The sequence below is a fragment of the Antedon mediterranea genome, chromosome 6 (genome assembly GCF_964355755.1).
Source record: "Antedon mediterranea chromosome 6, ecAntMedi1.1, whole genome shotgun sequence".
NCBI classification, from domain to species: domain Eukaryota; kingdom Metazoa; phylum Echinodermata; class Crinoidea; order Comatulida; family Antedonidae; genus Antedon; species Antedon mediterranea.
In genome coordinates, this window is record NC_092675.1 from 19935383 (window position 1) to 19957076 (window position 21694).

The 21694-nt window shown below is 33.4% G+C and overlaps 3 protein-coding genes across 3 annotated transcripts; 2 read left to right on the plus strand and 1 right to left on the minus strand.

Moving 5' to 3' along the window:
- The first annotated feature begins 105 nt into the window (after nt 1-105).
- Nucleotides 106-3718, plus strand: LOC140052042 (uncharacterized). The gene is made up of 5 exons (XM_072097419.1): nt 106-185; nt 1200-1314; nt 1719-1766; nt 2494-2604; nt 3057-3718. The coding sequence occupies exons 2-5, from the start codon at nt 1207-1209 to the stop codon at nt 3168-3170; spliced, it is 381 nt and encodes a 126-aa protein (XP_071953520.1). The 5' UTR covers nt 106-185; nt 1200-1206; the 3' UTR covers nt 3171-3718.
- On the plus strand, nt 3716-12791 carry LOC140052041 (WD repeat-containing protein 18-like). Its single transcript, XM_072097418.1, has 10 exons — nt 3716-4040; nt 4337-4447; nt 4658-4791; nt 5059-5206; nt 6140-6283; nt 6878-6936; nt 7117-7241; nt 9971-10164; nt 10618-10653; nt 10789-12791. The coding sequence occupies exons 1-10, from the start codon at nt 3831-3833 to the stop codon at nt 10897-10899; spliced, it is 1272 nt and encodes a 423-aa protein (XP_071953519.1). The 5' UTR covers nt 3716-3830; the 3' UTR covers nt 10900-12791.
- A 456-nt stretch (nt 12792-13247) lies between these two features.
- Nucleotides 13248-21439, minus strand: LOC140051561 (RING finger protein 11-like). Its single transcript, XM_072096813.1, has 3 exons — nt 20972-21439; nt 17845-17993; nt 13248-15976 (listed from the first exon to the last, which is right to left on the minus strand). Exons 1-3 carry the CDS (start codon nt 21071-21073, stop codon nt 15796-15798), a joined length of 432 nt encoding a protein of 143 aa, XP_071952914.1. The 5' UTR covers nt 21074-21439; the 3' UTR covers nt 13248-15795.
- Nucleotides 21440-21694: the final 255 nt, after the last annotated feature.

Consider the following 21694-nt stretch of genomic DNA (forward strand, 5'->3'; position numbering starts at 1 on the left):
TGCAATATTCGGTGTTGCGTGTCCCCAGGCACGTCGCTATATATTTCATGAATGTGATTGGCTAGAAAGTCTTGCGCTAGACGTTCATATCCAGAAGGTAAACAAATAATTTATCACATGATTAATCTCATGTGAAAACAGGAAATTGTTTTCTTCAAAACAATCTGAAGTTAATCTTCAAATTAGTAAGTTAAAAATAAAAATCAGAATAAAATGTTTATAGATTATATATGACTTTAGACCAAGCAAAACTAGCCAATTGTAAAAAATACAACCAAGCATATTGAGTTGAGAAATTCAATTAGCTAGGCCTAATAAGTAATAACTAGCTAGTAGAGTCTAGTAGGCTAGTGTAGGCGGGGAACAGACGATGGTCCTTGGGCGGTTATCCGACGATCGGGACCACAGACGATCGGGCCCACTTCAAGACGATCGGGCCCAAATCGTGAGACGATCGGGCCCATCAAGGGTGAAAGACGATCGGGCCCATCAAGGGTGAAAGACGATCGGGCCCAGAGAAGATCGGGCCCAACAAACAAGACGATCGGGTCCAAAACATTCTCGGAAAATTTTAAAAAATAAATACGCGAATACAAACAACACAATAATAACAAAATCAATCACATTTATTCATAAATCGAGAGTATTGGTAAGAAATTCTTAAAACCAGTAGGCCTAGTGTTAATTAGTGGAAAATTATGATAAAATCAGAAAAAAATCTAATTGTAATTAACGTTTTTAATTAAAATCTTAATTTACGCAAGAAAAGCATGTTGAGACTAGCACTAGGAATGAAAAATAATGAAATGTGGCACATTATTTTATATAACACAAAAGACTATCGGGCCCAACGCTAAGACGATCGGGACCAACTGGTAAGACGATCGGGACCAACTGGTAAGACGATCGGGCCCAACGCTGAAGACGATCGGGCCCAACGCTGAAGACGATCGGGCCCAACGCTGAAGACGATCAGGACCACGTTTTCTGGGCCCGATCGTCCGTGGTCCCGATCGTTCGATAATCGTAGTAGAGTAGGCTATTCTATAAGCGGTGGTACATGTGAGTGTCTACCATGAGAGTAACTAGGCTACAGGCTACTATATACTCTAGGGATGTATGCTAAAGTTACCTAACTATGATACATCAATCTGCATTTCTGCAAAAACAAATAAAAATTCTGCCTTTTTTTATTTCAGATAAGATATGGCTACTGAACAAACATCTTTATTTACCGAATCACAATTTTCCAGTTCAAAATCTGAAGATAAAAATACAACATTTTATGATTCTAAACAAGATGTAACAAAAGATGTAATGATTGTTTTTTGTTTTGGGTTTTTTTTTGTAATTGGTGTGATATAATAGTAATAACGCCAATGGGGGCATATCCAGAACATAAGGGTACAGTATGAGAATTCTGTTGGAAGACCCAATTATATGTGATCAATATGACTGCCAGGTTATAATATAAGTCCATTTTAAATGCCTAAATGAATGAAAGTCTAAATGTGATAAAAAAAAAAACGTGAATATACTCATTATTAATTTCACAAGTTTGCCATCCAGGTAAGCATTATTAAATGAAGTGCACCACCCTCTACCTTATTTTCAGTTCTGTGTGTTTTCAGAGTGGTTAACAGGCGAAAATGACTTCAACCAAAAATTCCTGTAAACCTGTTTAATTACCTATTGTTCTTATTTCATTTATATTGCAGAAACGGGTGATGTTCCTTTTTGTTGGAATTGTAGCAGTTTCAGTACTAGTAAGTTGACGAGATCTAAAAGGCACCTAATTTATCCATATAATCCAATCTAGAACAAATGACACCTTTGAACAGGGGGCGGGGGGAATGAGTACTTGATAGAGGTGTGCTACTGTATAACATGCTTAGTGTGACAGGGGAATGAGTACTTGATAGAGGTGTGCTACTGTATAACATGCTTAGTGTGACAGGGGAATGAGTACTTGATAGAGGTGTGCTATAACATGCTGATAATTGTGATGGTTTTATAGATCCAACTCATTTTAAGTATGCTTTGATTCTGAAAAATTTTCCCAGCAAAGTTTGATGAAAGCAGAAGAATGTATACTGTAAACTATTCTTGTTTGTTCTTATCCTACATTGTTTTTTAATGTAATATTTTATAGTGAATCCACTAATATGGCACTTATACCAAGAAATGATTATTATTTAAATGTTAAGTTCTGTCTACACTATCAAATTTTATGTGACAAAAAATGTGATATGCACATGCATACAATGATATCACATCACTACCATATTTGGACATATCACTACTATATTTGGGCACGTCATACTTTTTTTGTTGTCAAATCTGATTATCAGTAGTGTTTTTTCCTTATACATCCTTGTTCATTCAGATTTTTATTCTATAAAATTGGTGAGAGGTGATAGGAAGAGCATCTTCAGATGTGCCATTGTCTAAGACCTATATTATTATTTTCATATTTTTTTTTAACCTTTTTAGATCTCTATAATTCTAAGTATTGTTCAAGGTGCAAAGACTAAAAGTCATGGATTTATCTATTTCCTGCTTGGTTTCAGCTTGGTGGGATTCGTTGCTATAGAACTTTTTATGGTATGTAGATATCTAAAGCTCTGTCTACAATATTGAACTTTATGTGACCAAAAAATGTGATGTGCCCATATATGGACATGATGATGTGATATCACTACCATATTTGAGCACATCACATTTTTTTGTCAAACTAGTTTGATAGTGTAGAACGAGCTTTAACAAAAACATTACGATAAATAGATAAACATACATTTTTCTTACATAAAACAAAATAAATTTTTCGTTTTACAACTATAGGAAAATCATTTATGCTGTCATTTTAATATTTTTTAAAATCCGATCAAATGATGTCATGATCAATAAAAACAATAACATCATTGTATTGTAACAATATAATTGCTCTTACTGATCATGATGTTTTAACAACTCCTTTTTTCATGACCACAGTGCTGATTTTGCCATTTTTTAAAACTGATATGTGATTTATCATTATATATATAACTTAATTTCAGATTCGATTTATAAAAACAGGGGATTTACATGAAAGCAAGACGTGGTTCCTGTATGTCGTTGGTGCTTGTATTATGTTGGAGACAGTTTTCACAGATGTTTTGCTATATCAATGATAAATTTCCAATCAAGTTATATTGAAGTGTACTATACTAGTTTATAATCTTTTATAAAATGAATAGATGATGCCAAATACGTAACTACTTATTTACCTTGGACTGAAATGTCAGCCATGTTTTGTACTCCTTGGTTGCAAACTTAACCCACCTAATAATAATATTATATATACTGTACTTATATATGTATTGTTCAATTTAGATTCCAAACAACTGAAAAACATTTTAGTCAATGTGTCTATTTGCTTAGAAAAGATCATGATATTCAATTGTTTTGATTGTATTGACATTTGTAACTCCATTTGCTTATTATTAAAATACACAAATGAATAATAACTATACTAATACATATATAACACAAATTTAAAAATAAGAAAGTTGGTACGATGTGTAAATATATTACAAGCTAAATATTTATTTTGATCAGATTTTGTGTTAAAAATATTAATTAAATATATGCATAGGATACACATATAATTATTATTGCTGTAGATTTGTAATTAAATTTTTGTAATGATTAATATTTTGAATAAAGATATGAAATTAAACTATTTTGTTTTTCATACTTTTGTGCTTACTCCTCCCTTTATTTCAACATGTCCCTGCTGATCATTGTGAAAACGTGAGTAGCGCCCTCTTTTTTATAGTTATTTTTTAAAAATGGCTGCCCCCATAGAAGTTGTTTTGACATGCGATTTGTCTGGGCAAATGTGGAATACTTGTGTTTGGGATTTGAATTCAGGAACTGTGTTAAAGTCATACTCAGGTGGAATAAGTACTTCAAAGAGTCTTAATTTTATTGGTAGAGATTATCTGTTGTCTGCTTCACCTAGCAAGTCTGTTCTAAACTTGTGGTCTCTACACAAAAGGGTGAGTCGCCAGGCCTTCTGCGACGTGGGTCTGGGAAATCAACAAATTTCACAGTTGTGCAAAGGATAGTGTATTCCTAATTGGTCGTTTCGTCCCTATTACAATCATGATGTGACTATAATTTAAAATGGATATAAAATAATATGAACTGATTCTAGGCCTATTTCACATGACTTTTTTTGTAAATCAATGCCATGACAAATTTGTTAAAAAAAATGTAATTTATAAACATTACATTATTTTACTGTAAAAATGTATTAATTGTGAATAATTATAAATTAATACATTAATTTTAGGAACAGCAACAAGTAAAGATGATTTGCCCGGGAGTTGTAAATTGTCTGACAGTGTCACCTGATGGAAGTTATTGTGTCGCAGCGATTTCTGAAAAGATATATATATGGCAGGTAATAATAATATATTTCGATTAAATTTTGTATAATAAAAATATTAATAATTTTGTTAATATAATTATATTGTATTTGCATGGTAGCATGCAAATATAAATCACATTTTGGTCATGTAAAAAATGGTATAATGCACTTTAATACTCAATAAAAATCTTAATACGTTGTGTTTTTATTTAAACTATTTGTATTTTTTTATTTAAATCTTAGTTTTCAACTGGGAATTTATTAGCTGTTGTTTCAAGACACTACCAGAAAGTAACGTGCCTGTCTTTTACTGATGATGGCAGCCATTTTGTATCCGGTGGCGAAGACAACATTATTATAGTATGGTCAATGGCAAGGTTAGCAGGTTTTAAACTTCAATTCAACATTTGTCCATATGATACATAAAAAACAATTACATTCTGGAATCCATATATATATTCATATATACAATTTATCATTTAGTAAATGTTATGCACGATTTCTTGCGCAATGTCAAATTAAACAAATTCTTAGTTAAAAAATAGCTGCGGTGTACTGTAAAAATTAAATAAAATACACCCTACCATGCCTTTAATTAAGAGTATATGCATCTGTAATATTTTTTTCTTGTTTCTTTAAAATAGTCTATTACAAAAAAGTAATACTTACCAGCAATGCATAGAACCATTGCATATTTGGTCACAGCACTCTCTACCAATCACTGACGTTTACTGCGGAACTGGTTTTCCCCATTCAAGAGTGGTCTCAACCTCACTTGATCAAACATGTAAAGTAAGTTCTGTGTGTACAGTTAACTCAACCAATTTAAACCTGCACTAAAAGAGCACTGGTCTAACCACCTAAACTACAGCCCATATGAATCAAAGAATATTTTCTGGTCAAGAGGGGCACAGAAGCATTAATGTTTTAAGTCTTGAAATCCGGGTAGGTAGGTAATATCTCTTTTGAAAGATTGAAAAAGAAATAACATTTTTTCTGTCTGGCTTTAAAGACCCCTTCCCTGCAATTTTGGACATTTTTTGGAAAATAATACATATATATCACTTTAAAAACATTAAATCATGTCATTCCTTGTCTTAAATGTACGTTTTATGGTAAATTATGATAAAAAGTGAGAAACAATGCACTACCTAAGTAGCTCGCGGCGATCGACCTCTCGTGGACGGTCTTAGGCGTAGCCTAGCTAGTAGGCTTAGTTTTGTAGGCCTAGCTGGTAAACATCGGTAACGTACGAACATCATACGGTAGCTATATACCTAGCCTGACGTTGTATAGTTGCTGCATTAATTGTCTTTCTATTTTTGCCAGACTCCGTTGATACAAATTGGGGAAAACCCGGTATTTTCGCTGAAAAGTTAGGAGTCTTCCATTTGTTTTGGCCTCACGATCGATCGAAAAGTGGGCAAAATACAGGTGAAAAACAAAAATATCAATCCGCGCGCAATGCATTTTGGGATTTATAGCGGGCCGCTATAATTATTAGAATCAACTTATTTTTCACATTTTTAACCGTTTAAAGACGAAAAAAAAGTTATCGCAATAGGACCATATAGTATTATTTTTACATTAAATATAGTTTGTGATCTTAAATTAGATCTAAAAAACGTAGGGAAGGGGGCTTTAAATATTTGAAATAATAAGAATAATATACAATGAAAGCAAACAAGTTTTAGTGAAGTTTGATTTAATTTTATTTACATTTAGTTATGGGACATGGCGTCTGGAGAACTGTTGCAAAACTTTGTGTTTGATGTCCCTCTGCATTCTGTTGTCATGGATTCTGCCGAGTATCGTTTGTTTGTTGGTGGAGCTGACGGAAACATTTTTCAACTAAATCTTTTTAGTAACGTAAGTATTCTGTTATCTCATTTTTTTATTTGAAATCAAGAACTAGTCAATTGAGATTATATTATAGGTCCAGATGATGTCAGGCACAGTTATATGCATAGGTCATAGGCCCTCTCAAAAAGTGGCTTACATAGTATCCACCTACATCATGTTGGATGAAATCATCAACTCTAATTAACATTAACATTAAGTTCAGCACTAATTTTAGGCCCTGGTAAATGTAAATAGGGGAATAACCTGCTACTTGCAGCCTACTGTGCTGAATTGCACACAGGTGTGGACGACACAGACCATAATTTTCTACTAACTTAAGGGTCCCTTCGTGTCGAGTGCTGCCACCAAACAGTGCCCATTCGTCTGTCCACAATGACATGGACTGAATGGATCAGTACACCGGGGTAACCCCGTACTTTTCCGATTTCAAAATCCTGTGTCTGCCACTACTGACTAAAACATTTGTTTGTATACATGCGGTACATGCAGTAAATATGGAAATGCTGTACAAGTATTATTCATTCTAATTGAAAATGTATTAAAATGGATTAAATGTTAATTATTTTGATTGTTTAATGTCTACATTATTTATCTTAACAGCCTTGTAAAGTAGATTCAGACAATAAACAGGAAACACCTGACATATTCAAAGGTCATAGGTTAGTTAAAACTTTTGCACTGGTCTTGTTCTTTGTTTGTAGCAAATTCAACTGAATAGCCAACAGGGATGCATTTGAAAAAGTATAATAATCACTGGGCATAACTCTTGTCCTCTTGTCCCTGTCACACAAAATATTATTACATATAAAGATTATGAACAATTTTATTGTTTTTGTTAGCAATAAAGTAACATGTTTATCAGTATCAATGGATGGCAGTAGACTTGTATCTGGTAGTCATGACAACACAGCACGCATATGGGATGTTTCAAGTAGACAGTGTGTGCGTACACTAAAACATAAAGGTAAGTTCTTTATCTATAATGACTTGAAGATGTCAGTTAATAGAAAATGTTTGTTTAAAGCTCTGTCTACACTATAAAACTTTATGTGACAAAAAATGTGATGTGCCCATATATGGACATGATGATGTCATATCACTACCATATTTAAGCATTTTACTACCATATTTGGGCACATCACACTTTTTGTGTCAAACTAGTTTGATAGTGTTTGCAGAGCTTTAAGACTGTAGACGGAAGGAGGCGATAATCTATGCGTATAAGCCCAGTACACGCCATTCTCTGCGCATTCAGTACTATGTTTGGTTGGTTACTCCTTCGTCTACTGTCTCAAAATAAAAGCTTCCTGATATAAATATATAAGCCCTGTTGTATATCATCTATCCCAGAGGAGGATCCAGGATTTTTTTTAACATGGGAGCGCTAACATATAACATTTATAATCTGTCAAAAATAGATATCAATACAGTATATAGCTTTCAAGAGAGAAGGCTGCATGCCCCTGGTGTTACCCCCTGGATCCACCCCTGTATCCTGCTGCGATGCCAAAGCAGATCCCCCAACTTTAAAATCGGAATAAACATATATTTTGTTTAGCACTCATGATAATCCAACAGCAGCGAAAGTGAGAATACAAATTGATGGAACAACTATTATGTACAATTATTACTTTGTTTTTGCATTACTTTTTTTCTGTAATTTTTCATTATTGTTAATCTATTGTATCACGTGATTCTAATTTTTTAACATTTTGTTTAATCCTGTCAGATCACCGTCATGGGTTTTGTTTAATCCTGTCACCGTCATGGGTTTTGTTTAATCCTGTCACCGTCATGGGTTTTGTTTAATCCTGTCACCGTCATGGGTTTTGTTTAATCCTGTCACCGTCATGGGTTTTGTTTAATCCTGTCACCGTCATGGCTTTTGTTTAATCCTGTCACCGTCATGGCTTTTGTTTAATCCTGTCACCGTCATGGGTTTGTTTAATCCTGTCACCATCATGGGTTTTGTTTAATCCTGTCACCGTCATGTGTTTTGTTTGATCCTGTCACCGTCATGGGTTTTGTTTAATCCTGTCACCGTCATAGGTTTTGTTTAATCCTGTCACCGTCATGGGTTTTGTTTTATCCTGTCACCGTCATGGGTTTTGTTTAATCCTGTCACCGTCATGGGTTTTGTTTAATCCTGTCACCGTCATGGGTTTTGTTTAATCCTTTCACCGTCATGGGTTTTGTTTAATCCTGTCACCGTCATGTGTTTTGTTTAATCCTGTCACCGTCATGGGTTTTGTTTAATCCTGTAGTGTCACCGTCATGGATTTTGTTTAATCCGGTGACCGTCATGGGTTTTGTTTAATCCGGTCACCGTCATGGCTTTTGTTTAATCCTGTCACCGTCATGGGTTTTGTTTAATCCTGTCACCGTCATGGGTTTTGTTTAATCCTGTCACCGTCATGGGTTTTGTTTAATCCTGTCACCGTCATGGGTTTTGTTTAATCCTGTCACCGTCATGGGTTTTGTTTAATCCTGTCACCGTCATGGGTTTTGTTTAATCCTGTCACCGTCATGGGTTTTGTTTAATCCTGTCACCGTCATGGGTTTTGTTTGATCCTGTTACCGTCATGTGTTTTGTTTAATCCTGTCACCGTCATGTGTTTTGTTTAATCCTGTCACCGTCATGGGTTTTGTTTTATCCTGTCACCGTCATGGGTTTTGTTTGATCCTGTCACCGTCATGTGTTTTGTTTAATCCTGTCACCGTCATGGGTTTTGTTTAATCCTGTCACCGTCATGTGTTTTGTTTAATCCTGTCACCGTCATGGGTTTTGTTTAATCCTGTCACCGTCATGGGTTTTGTTTAATCCTGTCACCGTCATGGGTTTTGTTTAATCATGTCACCGTCATGGGTTTTGTTTAATCCTGTCACCGTCATGGCTTTTGTTTAATCCTGTCACCGTCATGGCTTTTGTTTAATCCTGTCACCGTCATGGCTTTTGTTTAATCCTGTCACCGTCATGGGTTTTGTTTAATCCTGTCACCGTCATGGGTTTTGTTTAATCCTGTCACCGTCATGGGTTTTGTTTAATCCTGTCACCGTCATGGCTTTTGTTTAATCCTGTCACCGTCATGTGTTTTGTTTGATCCTGTCACCGTCATGGGTTTTGTTTGATCCTGTCACCGTCATGGGTTTTGTTTAATCCTGTCACCGTCATGGGTTTTGTTTGATCATGTCACCGTCATGGGTTTTGTTTGATCCTGTCACCGTCATGGGTTTTGTTTAATCCTGTCACCGTCATGGGTTTTGTTTAATCCTGTCACCGTCATGGGTTTTGTTTAATCCTGTCACCGTCATGGGTTTTGTTTGATCATGTCACCGTCATGGGTTTTGTTTGATCCTGTCACCGTCATGGGTTTTGTTTAATCCTGTCACCGTCATGGGTTTTGTTTAATCCTGTCACCGTCATGGGTTTTGTTTAATCCTGTCACCGTCATGGGTTTTGTTTAATCCTGTCACCGTCATAGGTTTTGTTTAATCCTGTCACCGTCATGGGTTTTGTTTAATCCTGTCACCGTCATGGGTTTTGTTTAATCCTGTCACCGTCATGGGTTTTGTTATGTTTATTTGTATTGTATTATCATGTTTTTAATTAACGAAATAAATGAAAAATGAAGGATCGCTAATTCCTAATTGAACTCTCATTAAATGTGCTATTTTCATTTATTTATTTCACAGGGCCTGTATCAAATACTGTAATCAAGGTGCCTCCTAGGAAAATGTTCAGTGCTTTAAACAAATCAGGACTTCCCATTAAACCATTCAAACGACATGTTCATGTGCCTGCTACAGGGTCAAAGGTCGGAAACCAAACTTCAAGGGAGTCGGTTCAAATTAGGACAAGGCATTCATTTACTTCAACAAACTACACAGTAAGACAAAGATTTCAGTTTCATAATGTCATCAAAACTATTTGGTTTGTTGCCGTTTGTTTCAATTTGAAATTAAAAGATAATAATAATAATACGTCGATCTTATATAGCGCTTAATGCACAAAGCCTCTAAGTTCTTAATAGATGTTTCAAGGTTAATTATCATCTGACACCTGATGCAAATAAAAGAAATAACGAGATAGATGTAGCCTAGATGTGAAACAAAATCTTGCATTTTTGTAGAACCTCTATTAAGAAGACACCATTGGAACCAAAAACGTGTCTCCTCAATAGGGTTTCCCTGTATAGCAGTCGTCTGTAGTTAAAATATATATTTCCCCTTGTTCATTTTATGACAAAGTGTCTCCTGAATAGGGGTGTCCCAAAGGAGGAGTTCTACTTTATATGTTTTGTATGTGATTGATATAATATTACAGAATTGTTTTTTTATAGGATTCAATTGAACCTTTGGTAGAGTTAGTTAAAAAGGTGAAGTACAATATTTAATTTTGTTGATAACTTGATAGCAATGGGTTTACTATGTTTGATTAATTTGATAGATAAAAACTGAATGTTAAACATTATAGCCACATAAATTTGAATGATGTATTTGGTTATTTTCAGGATGATAAAGTTTATTCCCAGTTGCCAGCGGAAACCAATCAAGAGCTTCAAAAAGTAAAGAAGTTGAATGAAGAATTGTACACGTTTACAATAAAACAACTTGTGCAATAAAGACAACAAGTTGCACTCAAATAGAAACATTCAGTGCTTAGTGGCACTCTGGTTAATAAGCTTATCATATAATAATGCTTACCAATTCTAGGGCCCTTGGTTCAAATCATAGTGATGTCATATTACCAGTATTTTTTCATATTGGTAAACATCAGTGCCACAATCTATAGGGATGTGGTGAGACCTTAAAAACTGATGTGGTAAAGAAATTTTAAATAAACATATGAATATAAAGTATACAAGCATTTTCGGGGTGGGTGAGGGTGGAGGAGGTGAAAAAATGTACTCTGCCTCATACTGGCCCCAATCTAACCTAATGATAAGACTTTTTTTAGTAATTTTGTGATTAAATGTGCGTATAGGAACGTACTAAAAAGTAAAGAACAATACAAACTGTGTACTTGGTAAGCCTCAATCTACTGCAATGGAACTTACTATTTAACGATTGTTTAATATTGCGTACTATTGCACGCCATGTGACCAACATTCGTCCAATCAAATGACAGCAATTTATTTAGTTTTTCTACTGCAATGGAACTTATATCAAAAAAATATAAATAACACACTCAGAACTTTCTGAAAGATGTGTTAATGCAGGCACTGGAAATGTGGCATTGCATTGTATATTATAAAGCCTATAAAAAATGTGTTAATTTTTTGTGAGCTTATATGGTATGTTTTGCCTTTAGAAAAGTGCATATGACTTAACTTGCTTGTATGTGAAATTATACTTATAATGACTCGTACAATTCATGTTAAATTAATCAAAGTACAGTATTATGAATATTTGATATGAATTTAATCAGATGTTATTATAAATGAAATATTCATTGCCATAAACTGAATCACAGGTTTCAGGTGTACAATGTTGGTAAAGATGTATATACATTATGTATGTATTTCTACACCAACCCTGTTATTGTATACATCAGACATTGTACCTACTTGATATATTATGCGATTTTTATTTGTAAAGTTGATATAGTATGTTGTAGCCATTGTAATCTTTTAATCAGGAATGCAAATCAGAATCTAAAAGGAACAACTTTAATATCTAACCATGTCCATTTACAATTGTATGTATTTCTTAAACACATTGTCGCTCTCGTTGAAATAAATTAAATTATACCAGGCAGGCATTATTATTATATATATTTTCATACAATGCGTTCATGCTTAGTTATTTACCCAGGTAAGTAGATGATCTACCCACCAAAGTTAGCGCTAATAATTGGGCCATGAAGCCAACTTACCCAGGTAAGTAAATGATCTACCCACCAAAGTTAGCGCTAATTGGTCCATGAAGCCAACTTACCTGGGTAAGTAGTAGATGATCTACCCACCAAAGTTAGCACTAATCGGTCCATGAAGTCAACTTGCCCAGGTGAGTAGATGATCTACCCACCAAAGTTGGCGCTAATCGGTCCATAAAGTCAACTTACCCAGGTGAGTAGATGATCTACCCACCAAAGTTGGCGCTAATTGGTCCATGAAGTCAACTTACCTGGGTAAGTAGATGATCTAACCACCAAAGTTAGCGCTAATCGGTCCATGAAGTCAACTTACCCAGGTAAGTAAATGATCTACCCACCAAAGTTAGCGCTAATCGGTCCATGAAGTAAACTTACCTGGGTAAGTAGATGATCTACCCACCAAAGTTGGCGCTAATCGGTCCATAAAGTCAACTTACCCAGGTGAGAAGATGATCTACCCACCAAAGTTGGCGCTACTCGGTCCATGAAGTCAACTTACCTGGGTAAGTAGATGATCTATCCACCAAAGTTAGCGCTAATCGGTCCATGAAGTAAACTTACCTGGGTAAGTAGATGATCTACCCACCAAAGTTAGCGCTAATCGGTCCATGAACTCAACTTACCCAGGTAAGTAAATGATCTACCCACCAAGGTTAGCACTAATCGGTCCATGAAGTCAACTTACCCAGGTGAGTAGATGATCTACCCACCAAAGTTAGCGCTAATCGGTCCATGAAGTCAACTTACCTGGGTAAGTAGTTGATCTACCCACCAAAGTTAGCAATAATTTACCAACTTACCCGGGTAAGTGTAACTAAGCCGCCACAATTAATTTGCCATTGAGTGGTATACAAAATAGGTGGCTCTGTTGTATTTCAAAAGCAATAGTATAAAACAAAATATTTTCCAAACGCGAAAAGATTTTTTTTTCGTACCCAAAAAAAAGTACTATTTAACGATCGTTTAATAGTGCGTACTATTGCATGCCATGTGACCCACATTTGTCCAATCAAATGACAGGAATTTATTTAGGTGTTATATAAAATCAATTATTACAGCGAATATTCATAATTGAAACAGACTTATAATACCAAGTATGGAAATGGTTATCTTTTATTCTCTCATTCTGATGTATATATTCAAGATAAATTTCTGTACATACACATACTATTGAAATGTAACCAAAACAAAGTACATTATGTTAATAATTTTACCCATTTTTCAACAAAATGTGTTTCATTTCATAATTCAACAATGATGTATTTGTGACGATTAATGATTAAAAATAAATAAATCATCTAAATATGGACGACTCTAACAAAAGGGACGACCTCTATTAAAAGGACAACCTATATTAAAGGATCACCCTTTTTCTTGCACCAACAGAAAATAAAATATACATTTTGTTGACCCCATGTTTCTGCTGCCAATAACAACTTGGAAGAAAAATGACAATAAAATAAATATCTAAAGCTTTCTTTACTTTTCATTATTATATCAAATCTGTTTTAAGTGCAACCTTGATATTAATGCCATGCACATGCATTACAAATCATATCAATCATTCCTTGTAACACAAACCAGCTAAATACATTTGTTTACAGCTGTAATAGCAATTGATCAAGACAATAGTTTCTCTGACAAACTTTTTTTCATCATTAAAAGGTAAATTTACACAGGCAATAGACCCTCTCCTCCATTCGCAATCTATAAGCTTATATTCCTGCCTGATGTCTACTCAAATGGTTACATGTACATAGGCACAATAAATACATTTTTAAAGGTACCCTACTCCCATTGAATTTCTTTGTGAATTTCCCAGACATTATGTATTTGTACTGAGGAAAATTTCAGTCAATACCTGTATATCATTGCATATCACAATATATAAATTCTAGAATTAAAATGTATCAGATCCTTTTCTCTTTCTAATTTGATGGAAATAGTGAGTATATAACAACATTAAAGGCCATAAATTTCATTTTTAGAATCTATGTATGTGGTATGTAAAATAAACATTGCCTAGAGCAGGTCAAACCTGCTGACGACTTTATTATTCTTTCTACTAAAAACCTAGTTTTTACACCTTAAAGCACTTAACAACCTAGACTATGACATATGCATGTATTGTCAACATGCATCATCCCAGAAATAGAAACCGCAAATGCAATCTACTGTGCAACGTGGCCTATGACGTATGTATGCTTTGTTTGACATGCATCCAGAAGTAGAAACAGCAAAGACATAGATTTTAAAACCTTACACTGGCTAAAAATAGGATAAGGGGAAGTTGAAATTGCAAAAGAAAAATATATAGTGAAATTTAACTATACTGAAATGTGAAGTTAGGCAGTGGCGTGTATGAGCGCTCACTGGCTAAACCCAGAGCTTATGGGCCCCAGATGAACAGCTAAGATGAACATCCCCAATGTAACTATCCCTAGTGCAGTATACTACTGGGTTAGGGCATAATGGTGCACACACCTACTGATATTCTTAGCCTGTTAAAACTAGTTGAAAGTCTGTTATTACAATTTTAACAAGTTTAATTATATTTAAAAGAAAAATCTTTTTTTAATCACCATAACATACATCCATAATTTATAACCAACTTAAATCTACAAAAGGTCAAATTTAACCAATTTAAAATTGAAAAACCTTGCAGATAGTTATACAATGGCTTCATTATTCTTTTCAACTTATAATCTTTTGAACTGTGTATTGTGCATTTAAATGCAAGCTCTTTATAAGGTGGCTCTCTATTTTGCTCCAGAATAGGCCCTTGAACAAAACCAGGATGTATACTGTACCACAATAAGCAGCACAGATATTTTGCCATGTTAATAATAATTTGATCATTTGCATGGTGTAATTCCAATTTCTTTCTAAAATACTGTATGCAGGACAAAGGTATACTTTAATTAATCATTAAAAGTTTCAGATATATACTGAGTAATAAAAGACAGTATAATTGCTTATTGATAATTCCACACTGTGAAGAAACAAGTGTGTTAGTACCTGTATGCATTTGGTGTTAAAGAAGAAAGTAGAAGCAATGTAGATAAGTGTGTATGGACAATGTTACTTCCACACCAAAAGCAAGGGTAAATACATAAGCATAGAGAAAAGTGTTCATTGCTTCATACTATCTGGTGCCTAAAAGTCCCTGTTATAAAGATTATAATTGAAAGACTTTTGAGACCCCATCATATTCTCCAAAACCATTATGACCATAGCAAACAATAAACATTTCTTTTTATTTCTGAATAATTAAATGTGTCCATAAAATCTTGTCAAGTAACATGGTTGAAATAAAAAGAACGAACTAAACAATGATTCACAATACAAACTAGCGTGCACACATAATTTTGATATCTTTACATAGTTTTTTTTGTTTACAAAATAGCATCGAATGCTATAATGCACATAGTCACAAGGTTTAGTTTGTATTCTATAAGTTGATGTGCAAGAAATGTTTCTTCGTTAGTTCATAGCAGATAACACCATTTTCCAGATATATTCTCCAATAAATCTCTTTTCTATTTTTATTGTCTTGCTATTAAATAAACTTCTTTAATATCAAAGGTTTGAGTTGTTGTGCAATTGCTGTAAACAGTCTTCTAATATATTTAAATATTTGTTCTTAAGTATTCGCTGAATCATCATATGACATCAGTAATGCAGCATCTACTGGTTCCATACACGAAGGACATGTGAAAGAACGCATTAACCAATCGTCTATACACTTTACATGGTACGTATGCATACATGGCAAGAAGCGTACAGGATCACCAACCTGGAAATCTATCATACATATAACACACCTAAAAGAAAATGAAAACTTGTTAAAATATCTTTATTCTTATTATCAGTGGAGGAATACACAAAGTAACAGTGATTTGCTTATACCTAGATACCCTTACAATTAACTGTCATCTCCAGAGATATTTACAAAAAAAGTGTAATGGTATAGCCCAAGAACACTGCCCTCTCTACCCTAATAGTATACATTTTAAGAAACTAGAGATAATCATCCTCTTCCCGACACCCTAGAGCAATGTGTGTTTTATTGCTCTATGATTACGCTATCTATTAAAATGTTTATACAGACAGTAGGCCCTAATAAATGTGAAAAAAAGGTTAAAGTTTAATAATTATGCTATTGTGTTAACGGAAAGAAAAACTCTAAACATAGCACATAGCATAGACTGAAACATTTCAATCGTTTGAACATTTTATTCATACTGTATAAGGAAATATCATGATAATAACAGTTGAAAGAATATTACTTTTATATGACATTGTTATAAAGGGAAAGTTTCTGTAAAAATCACATGTAATCAATATAATTGTATCAATATCCAAAGAAAATAATACAAAGAAAAAAATTGTGTGAGGTAGTGTCTAAATCATGGCCTAAGAAATTAATAACAATTGTAAATTTTTCAATTCAACAATTTACTACTTAACTGTATGGTAAAATGCTCTAAAAAGAAACATGCACTGGAGGACAAAAAATGAAAGTAGGATCTTAAATGCTACAAGAACATTTTATCATAGATTAATAAAGCAGTTGGGACATGGGCCAAGGAAGACATTAATTAATATTGATGGTACTGTATGATTCAACATCCACAATGTGAACATGTTTCAGAAGTAATGCTTACAATTACACTTAACTGTATGTTCATTGCATTTTTCAGAAATTTGATTATATTGGGCAGGGCCGGGAAATTTCCTGCCAACCTTATTTTTAAATCGGACACTAATTAAGAAGCTCCCGAAATTAAATTAAGTGACTATTTGATTTTTTTAATGCAAGTTTATTATACAAGTTCGGGGCAACAAAAATGTATATTTTAGTCAGTTTAAAAATTAAATTCTGGACTGTTCCATGATTAACAACAATCTATTGTGTAAGCATTGTGGCGTTAATACTAAAAATCATTCCAGATGACTTTGTTAGGTCATGGTTGGTTATATAATAATAATTAGCTTGTATTTCCACTTTTCATTAAGTTTAATAAAACAATTATCTTGGTGAATAATTTGATAAAGCATCTTATTATATTGGTGTACATATGTAAATTTTGTATGACACAACATAGTAATGAGATTGACAATTCAATTTAATTTATAGAAGCAGTAAAACTTCTAAAGGGGCCAATCAAGGAGAGGGCTTCTTGCTGCATTGCCACTGCCAGTGAATGTAAAATAAAATTTGGCCAACTTTGTTTAGAATACTGAAAAATATCTTCTTTTATCTTTTAGATTAGATTTCATACAGTACATACTACACTTATCATTTGACACCCTTTGCACCTGTTACAGAAGCCATGTATTTTGACACACCATCAATTTACTTGTTCTTTTTAACGAATCTAAAGATCTTTAAAAGACATAGGCAGTAATACTGTATGTATGCCATAAACTTGAATCACAAACATTATAACATAAATTAAATTTTATAGCAAGACTACTAAAAATGTGATTGGTTGTCCCATTCATGGCAGAAACTGACATTTGTAGTGTTATGTCAAATTAAGAAAAATCATATTTCTCCATGGTCAAATCAAGGAACAGTGAATAGAATATTATAACAAAGGCTCTGATTTTAAACATGTACTGTACTCAGCCATATCAACCATTTTATAGAAACTTTCAGAAACAATCAAGTGTCATTGTGACTTACTCTCTAACTTTTTTATTTGTATCATATTTGCCTGTGGGAAGGTGTTGAATTAGGCCCATTCGTTTGGCAATTTTAACCTGTTCTTCTTCTGTTAGTTGGCTCACTGTTCTTCGCTGCCCAGGAGTCGGGTGGTAAACTGGAGCCTGTTCCTATAAAAATATAAATACAAACAAGTCTGAATCATTGAATGGTTAAGGTGAAAATCTATACATAGTTACTTGGTAGATAGGCCCTGTAGTTTTAAGGATTCCACAGTTTTTGCAGAAGATATCTTCTGATAATTAAATGTCCCAATCGGAAATAATTCTATTAGCAACACATTTTTCCGCGACTTCTGTTTTTGCCTGTCTTTTGTCAATTTTTAATGGGTAGCCTTCTGTACGTAGAAGAGAGAAAATAGTATAATGAAAATATATTTATAATCGATCAAGGGTTTGAGAATGGAAGGGTTTACACAATCTGTACCCAATACCGAAAATATATTTTAATATGCTGTACTAACACTACAAACTACATTATGGATTTGATTAGCGGCATCCTCAAATGTGGCTAATTGCTTATGTCCTGAAAACTGTTTCAAATTATGTAATAGTAATTAACAATATTTGCTGGTCAGTGTGATAGTAATGTCTAGCTTCTTATCTCACTTATCAAGGAACAAAGAAAGTACATTTTGTCCCAGAGGAGGAAGAAACTAGTGTTTTTAAAACAAAGGAATATGGAAAATGCTTTGATTTGAAGACATTCATACGAAAAACAAAGAGATTTCTGGTAGAATTGTAGTGTTATTATACCTGGCAATTCTATTAATTTTGTTATTTTTCTATGACCTGCTAACTTCTTTGAAAAATAAATCAAGGGTTTATTATTAATTGATGATAATGGTTTAAAAAACAAAGAATACTGTTCTTTGTTAGAAAACTGAACACAGACTGTGGCCATATTTTTCTAGTCATGTTTTTCTACTCAATGTCACCCTGGGGCTGGCCTAAGACTGGTTTTCCAGTTTATTTATTATTAAATTTTAACCTATTTTTTGGATAAAAATTTTGATTTTTAATCACATAATATCTTCATATAATCATAATGATATAACTACAAAAAAAAGTGGTTGGGCCATCATCAATTAACCAAGAATCGATAATAATGATTACAATGATTCAATGAATCATTATAATGATTCAATGAATCATTAATATATTATTATCTTTATGACACAGTGTGGAATAAAATGTCACACCACACGCAAAACATATTGAAAGGTTAAACCTTGAAACAATCAATAACTATTTTGTTTATGGTGTTTAATCAAGCACATTGGAATTTATTGAATATCATTTTAAATATAATTAATAACAATGATTATATCTGGACCTTGACAAAAAATAAGATGAAAAGAGAGGCAACTAACAATATTCCGTGTTATATAGCAGTATAATATATTTCAAATAACATAACAATAGAGGGAACCCATGATGCGACGTTTCAATATTTATCTGATCATGATCAGTCAATATGTTTAACAACTCAATAATAGAAGTTGTTGTAGACCTTCAAATACAAAATATAAATATTAACCAGTACACTACCAGTAAAATAGTTATCTTATTAAATTTTACAAGTACTTGGAGTACCTGTCCATACTTGATTTTAAGTACACTACGTCAGATCAGCTCAATATAGTTCAGCAGTGTTATACAGACAGAGACAACAGAGAGCTCATCAGAAATTATTTTGTTATGGAGTGAAATTAGCTAGTCAACAAGGTCAACAAAAATGCAGTAGATTTGTTGTTAGTCCTGCTTTCATTCAATCTGTATGTCTTTAATACTCTACATTTGTACAATGTTTTTAATAGCCCAGGTGTTTCCAATAATGTAAACATGAGTACAATTGTATTTGTTCAAAAACATCGGGTACAGTAGCACAATCAACAGACAATGTATTAATTCATTGAAACTAAATTAATTATTTTGAAAATGAAACAAGTTTTTGTAAATGTTTTATTTGCGTCCTTGATTCTCCTACTTCCTTGTTGAAACCATCCCTTTGTTTACATTTTTAAACCAGTTTTAATATTTTATCATATGCAAACAAAGAAATATATAAATTACTGTAATGTTTAGGTATAAATTTGGTATGATTTTATAAAATAATCTCTGAACAGAAGAGGCAAGCTATTATGATGCAATATTTCATCTTTAGGAAATTAATCTTCATTCATAAAGATGAACAAATAAAGTTTGCAATATTGGATCGTAAATATAGCTTGCCTCACTTTTTGTGAATCAAATTTAATTATAATAATTAGCGAATTAGCATTCAGTATTCTATTGAAAATACATAAATAATATTGAAACAACATTCGGGTGCATATTTGCAATAGGCCTATATCAATATAATAAAACATTTTAATAAATTTTGTAAACAATTTAAAAAAGCATATAGGCCTAGGGGCCTAGGCTAGGCCTAATTATAAAAAGAGTGGGTTTTTTTTTACTGTAAGTATAATGGATTTGGACTAAAAGATAGATTTACGGTATTAGGATTAACTAGTAGGCTAGGTCCAAGTTTGATTAAAAATTAGAGGCCTAATTAGGTAGGTCTAATATTAATAATACTGGCTGGAAAAAAAATCTAAAAACAAATATATAGGCCTAGGCCTAGGCCTAGCCTAATTATAAAAAGAGTGGGTTTTTTTTACTGTAAGTATAATGGATTTGGACTAAAAGATAGATTTACGGTATTAGGATTAACTAGTAGGCTAGGTCCAAGTTTGATTAAAAATTAGAGGCCTAATTAGGTAGGTCTAATATTAATAATACTGGCTGGAAAAAAAAAATCTAAAAACAAATATATAGGCCTAGGCCTAGCCTACAGTAGGCCTAAAACAATTTAAATAAATATTAATAATAAATAATAAAGTCTGTGAATGTAAATTAAAAAATACATTTGTGAGCCTACTACATCACTATGTCATGTCCTAGTAGTACATAAATAAAGGCGTTAAGTGAGTAACACCAACAAACATTAGGCCAGAACACATAGATGTTGTAGGCCAATAAACAAAGAAAGTCAGCTGATGATGTGAGAGTTTTTGCTCTGTGAATATAATCTGGTAACTCACCTGGTAAGGCGGAGGGGGGCCTAACCGATCATGTTCTACATTAGAATCATTGTGTAAAAGCGACAAATCATCAGCAGATTGTCCTGTTAGGCAATTCCCCATCTTCTACAGATGCTCAAGTTTACTGTAACAAACAAAGGACCATTCTGATACCAATTTAACGGTGTAACATTTTTAGTTTGCCATGAGTCAGCTGCGATCTTTTTTTACGATTCACGAAAAATCTCTCTCAACAACATTGAGCCTAACAACGCCTATTAACCTATGGACTTTTTTAGGCGGTGATACACACTACTTGCAGTTCAAACTTCGTTTTAAGTCGGAGGACGTGTTTAAACTTAAAATAATAAATCCTATAGGCCTATATAAAAATGAGCAAACACTTGCAAAAAGAAAATAAAGGCAAAATACTAATAATAAGGTCAGACGAGTCGGAGAGTTTTGAGATGATTGAAGAATATTATTCCGCCAACAATGACGTAGTTAGGCAGTACAGTATGAGAGAGAAAAAACGTAAACAAATAAAAGCGAGCTGTGTTTATTGATGCGTGACGTAAGTTGTAACAGAAGAAGTACATACCCGCTCGAGATTGGTTGTTCCAAACCATGGACTAATAATAATTTTTTAAAATGTTTTGGTAATTTTTGTAAAACTCAGCTTTTACTTCTTTTTTTTTTGTAGAAAGCACAAGGATGATTTAGTCAACTGTCATGTGTAAATTA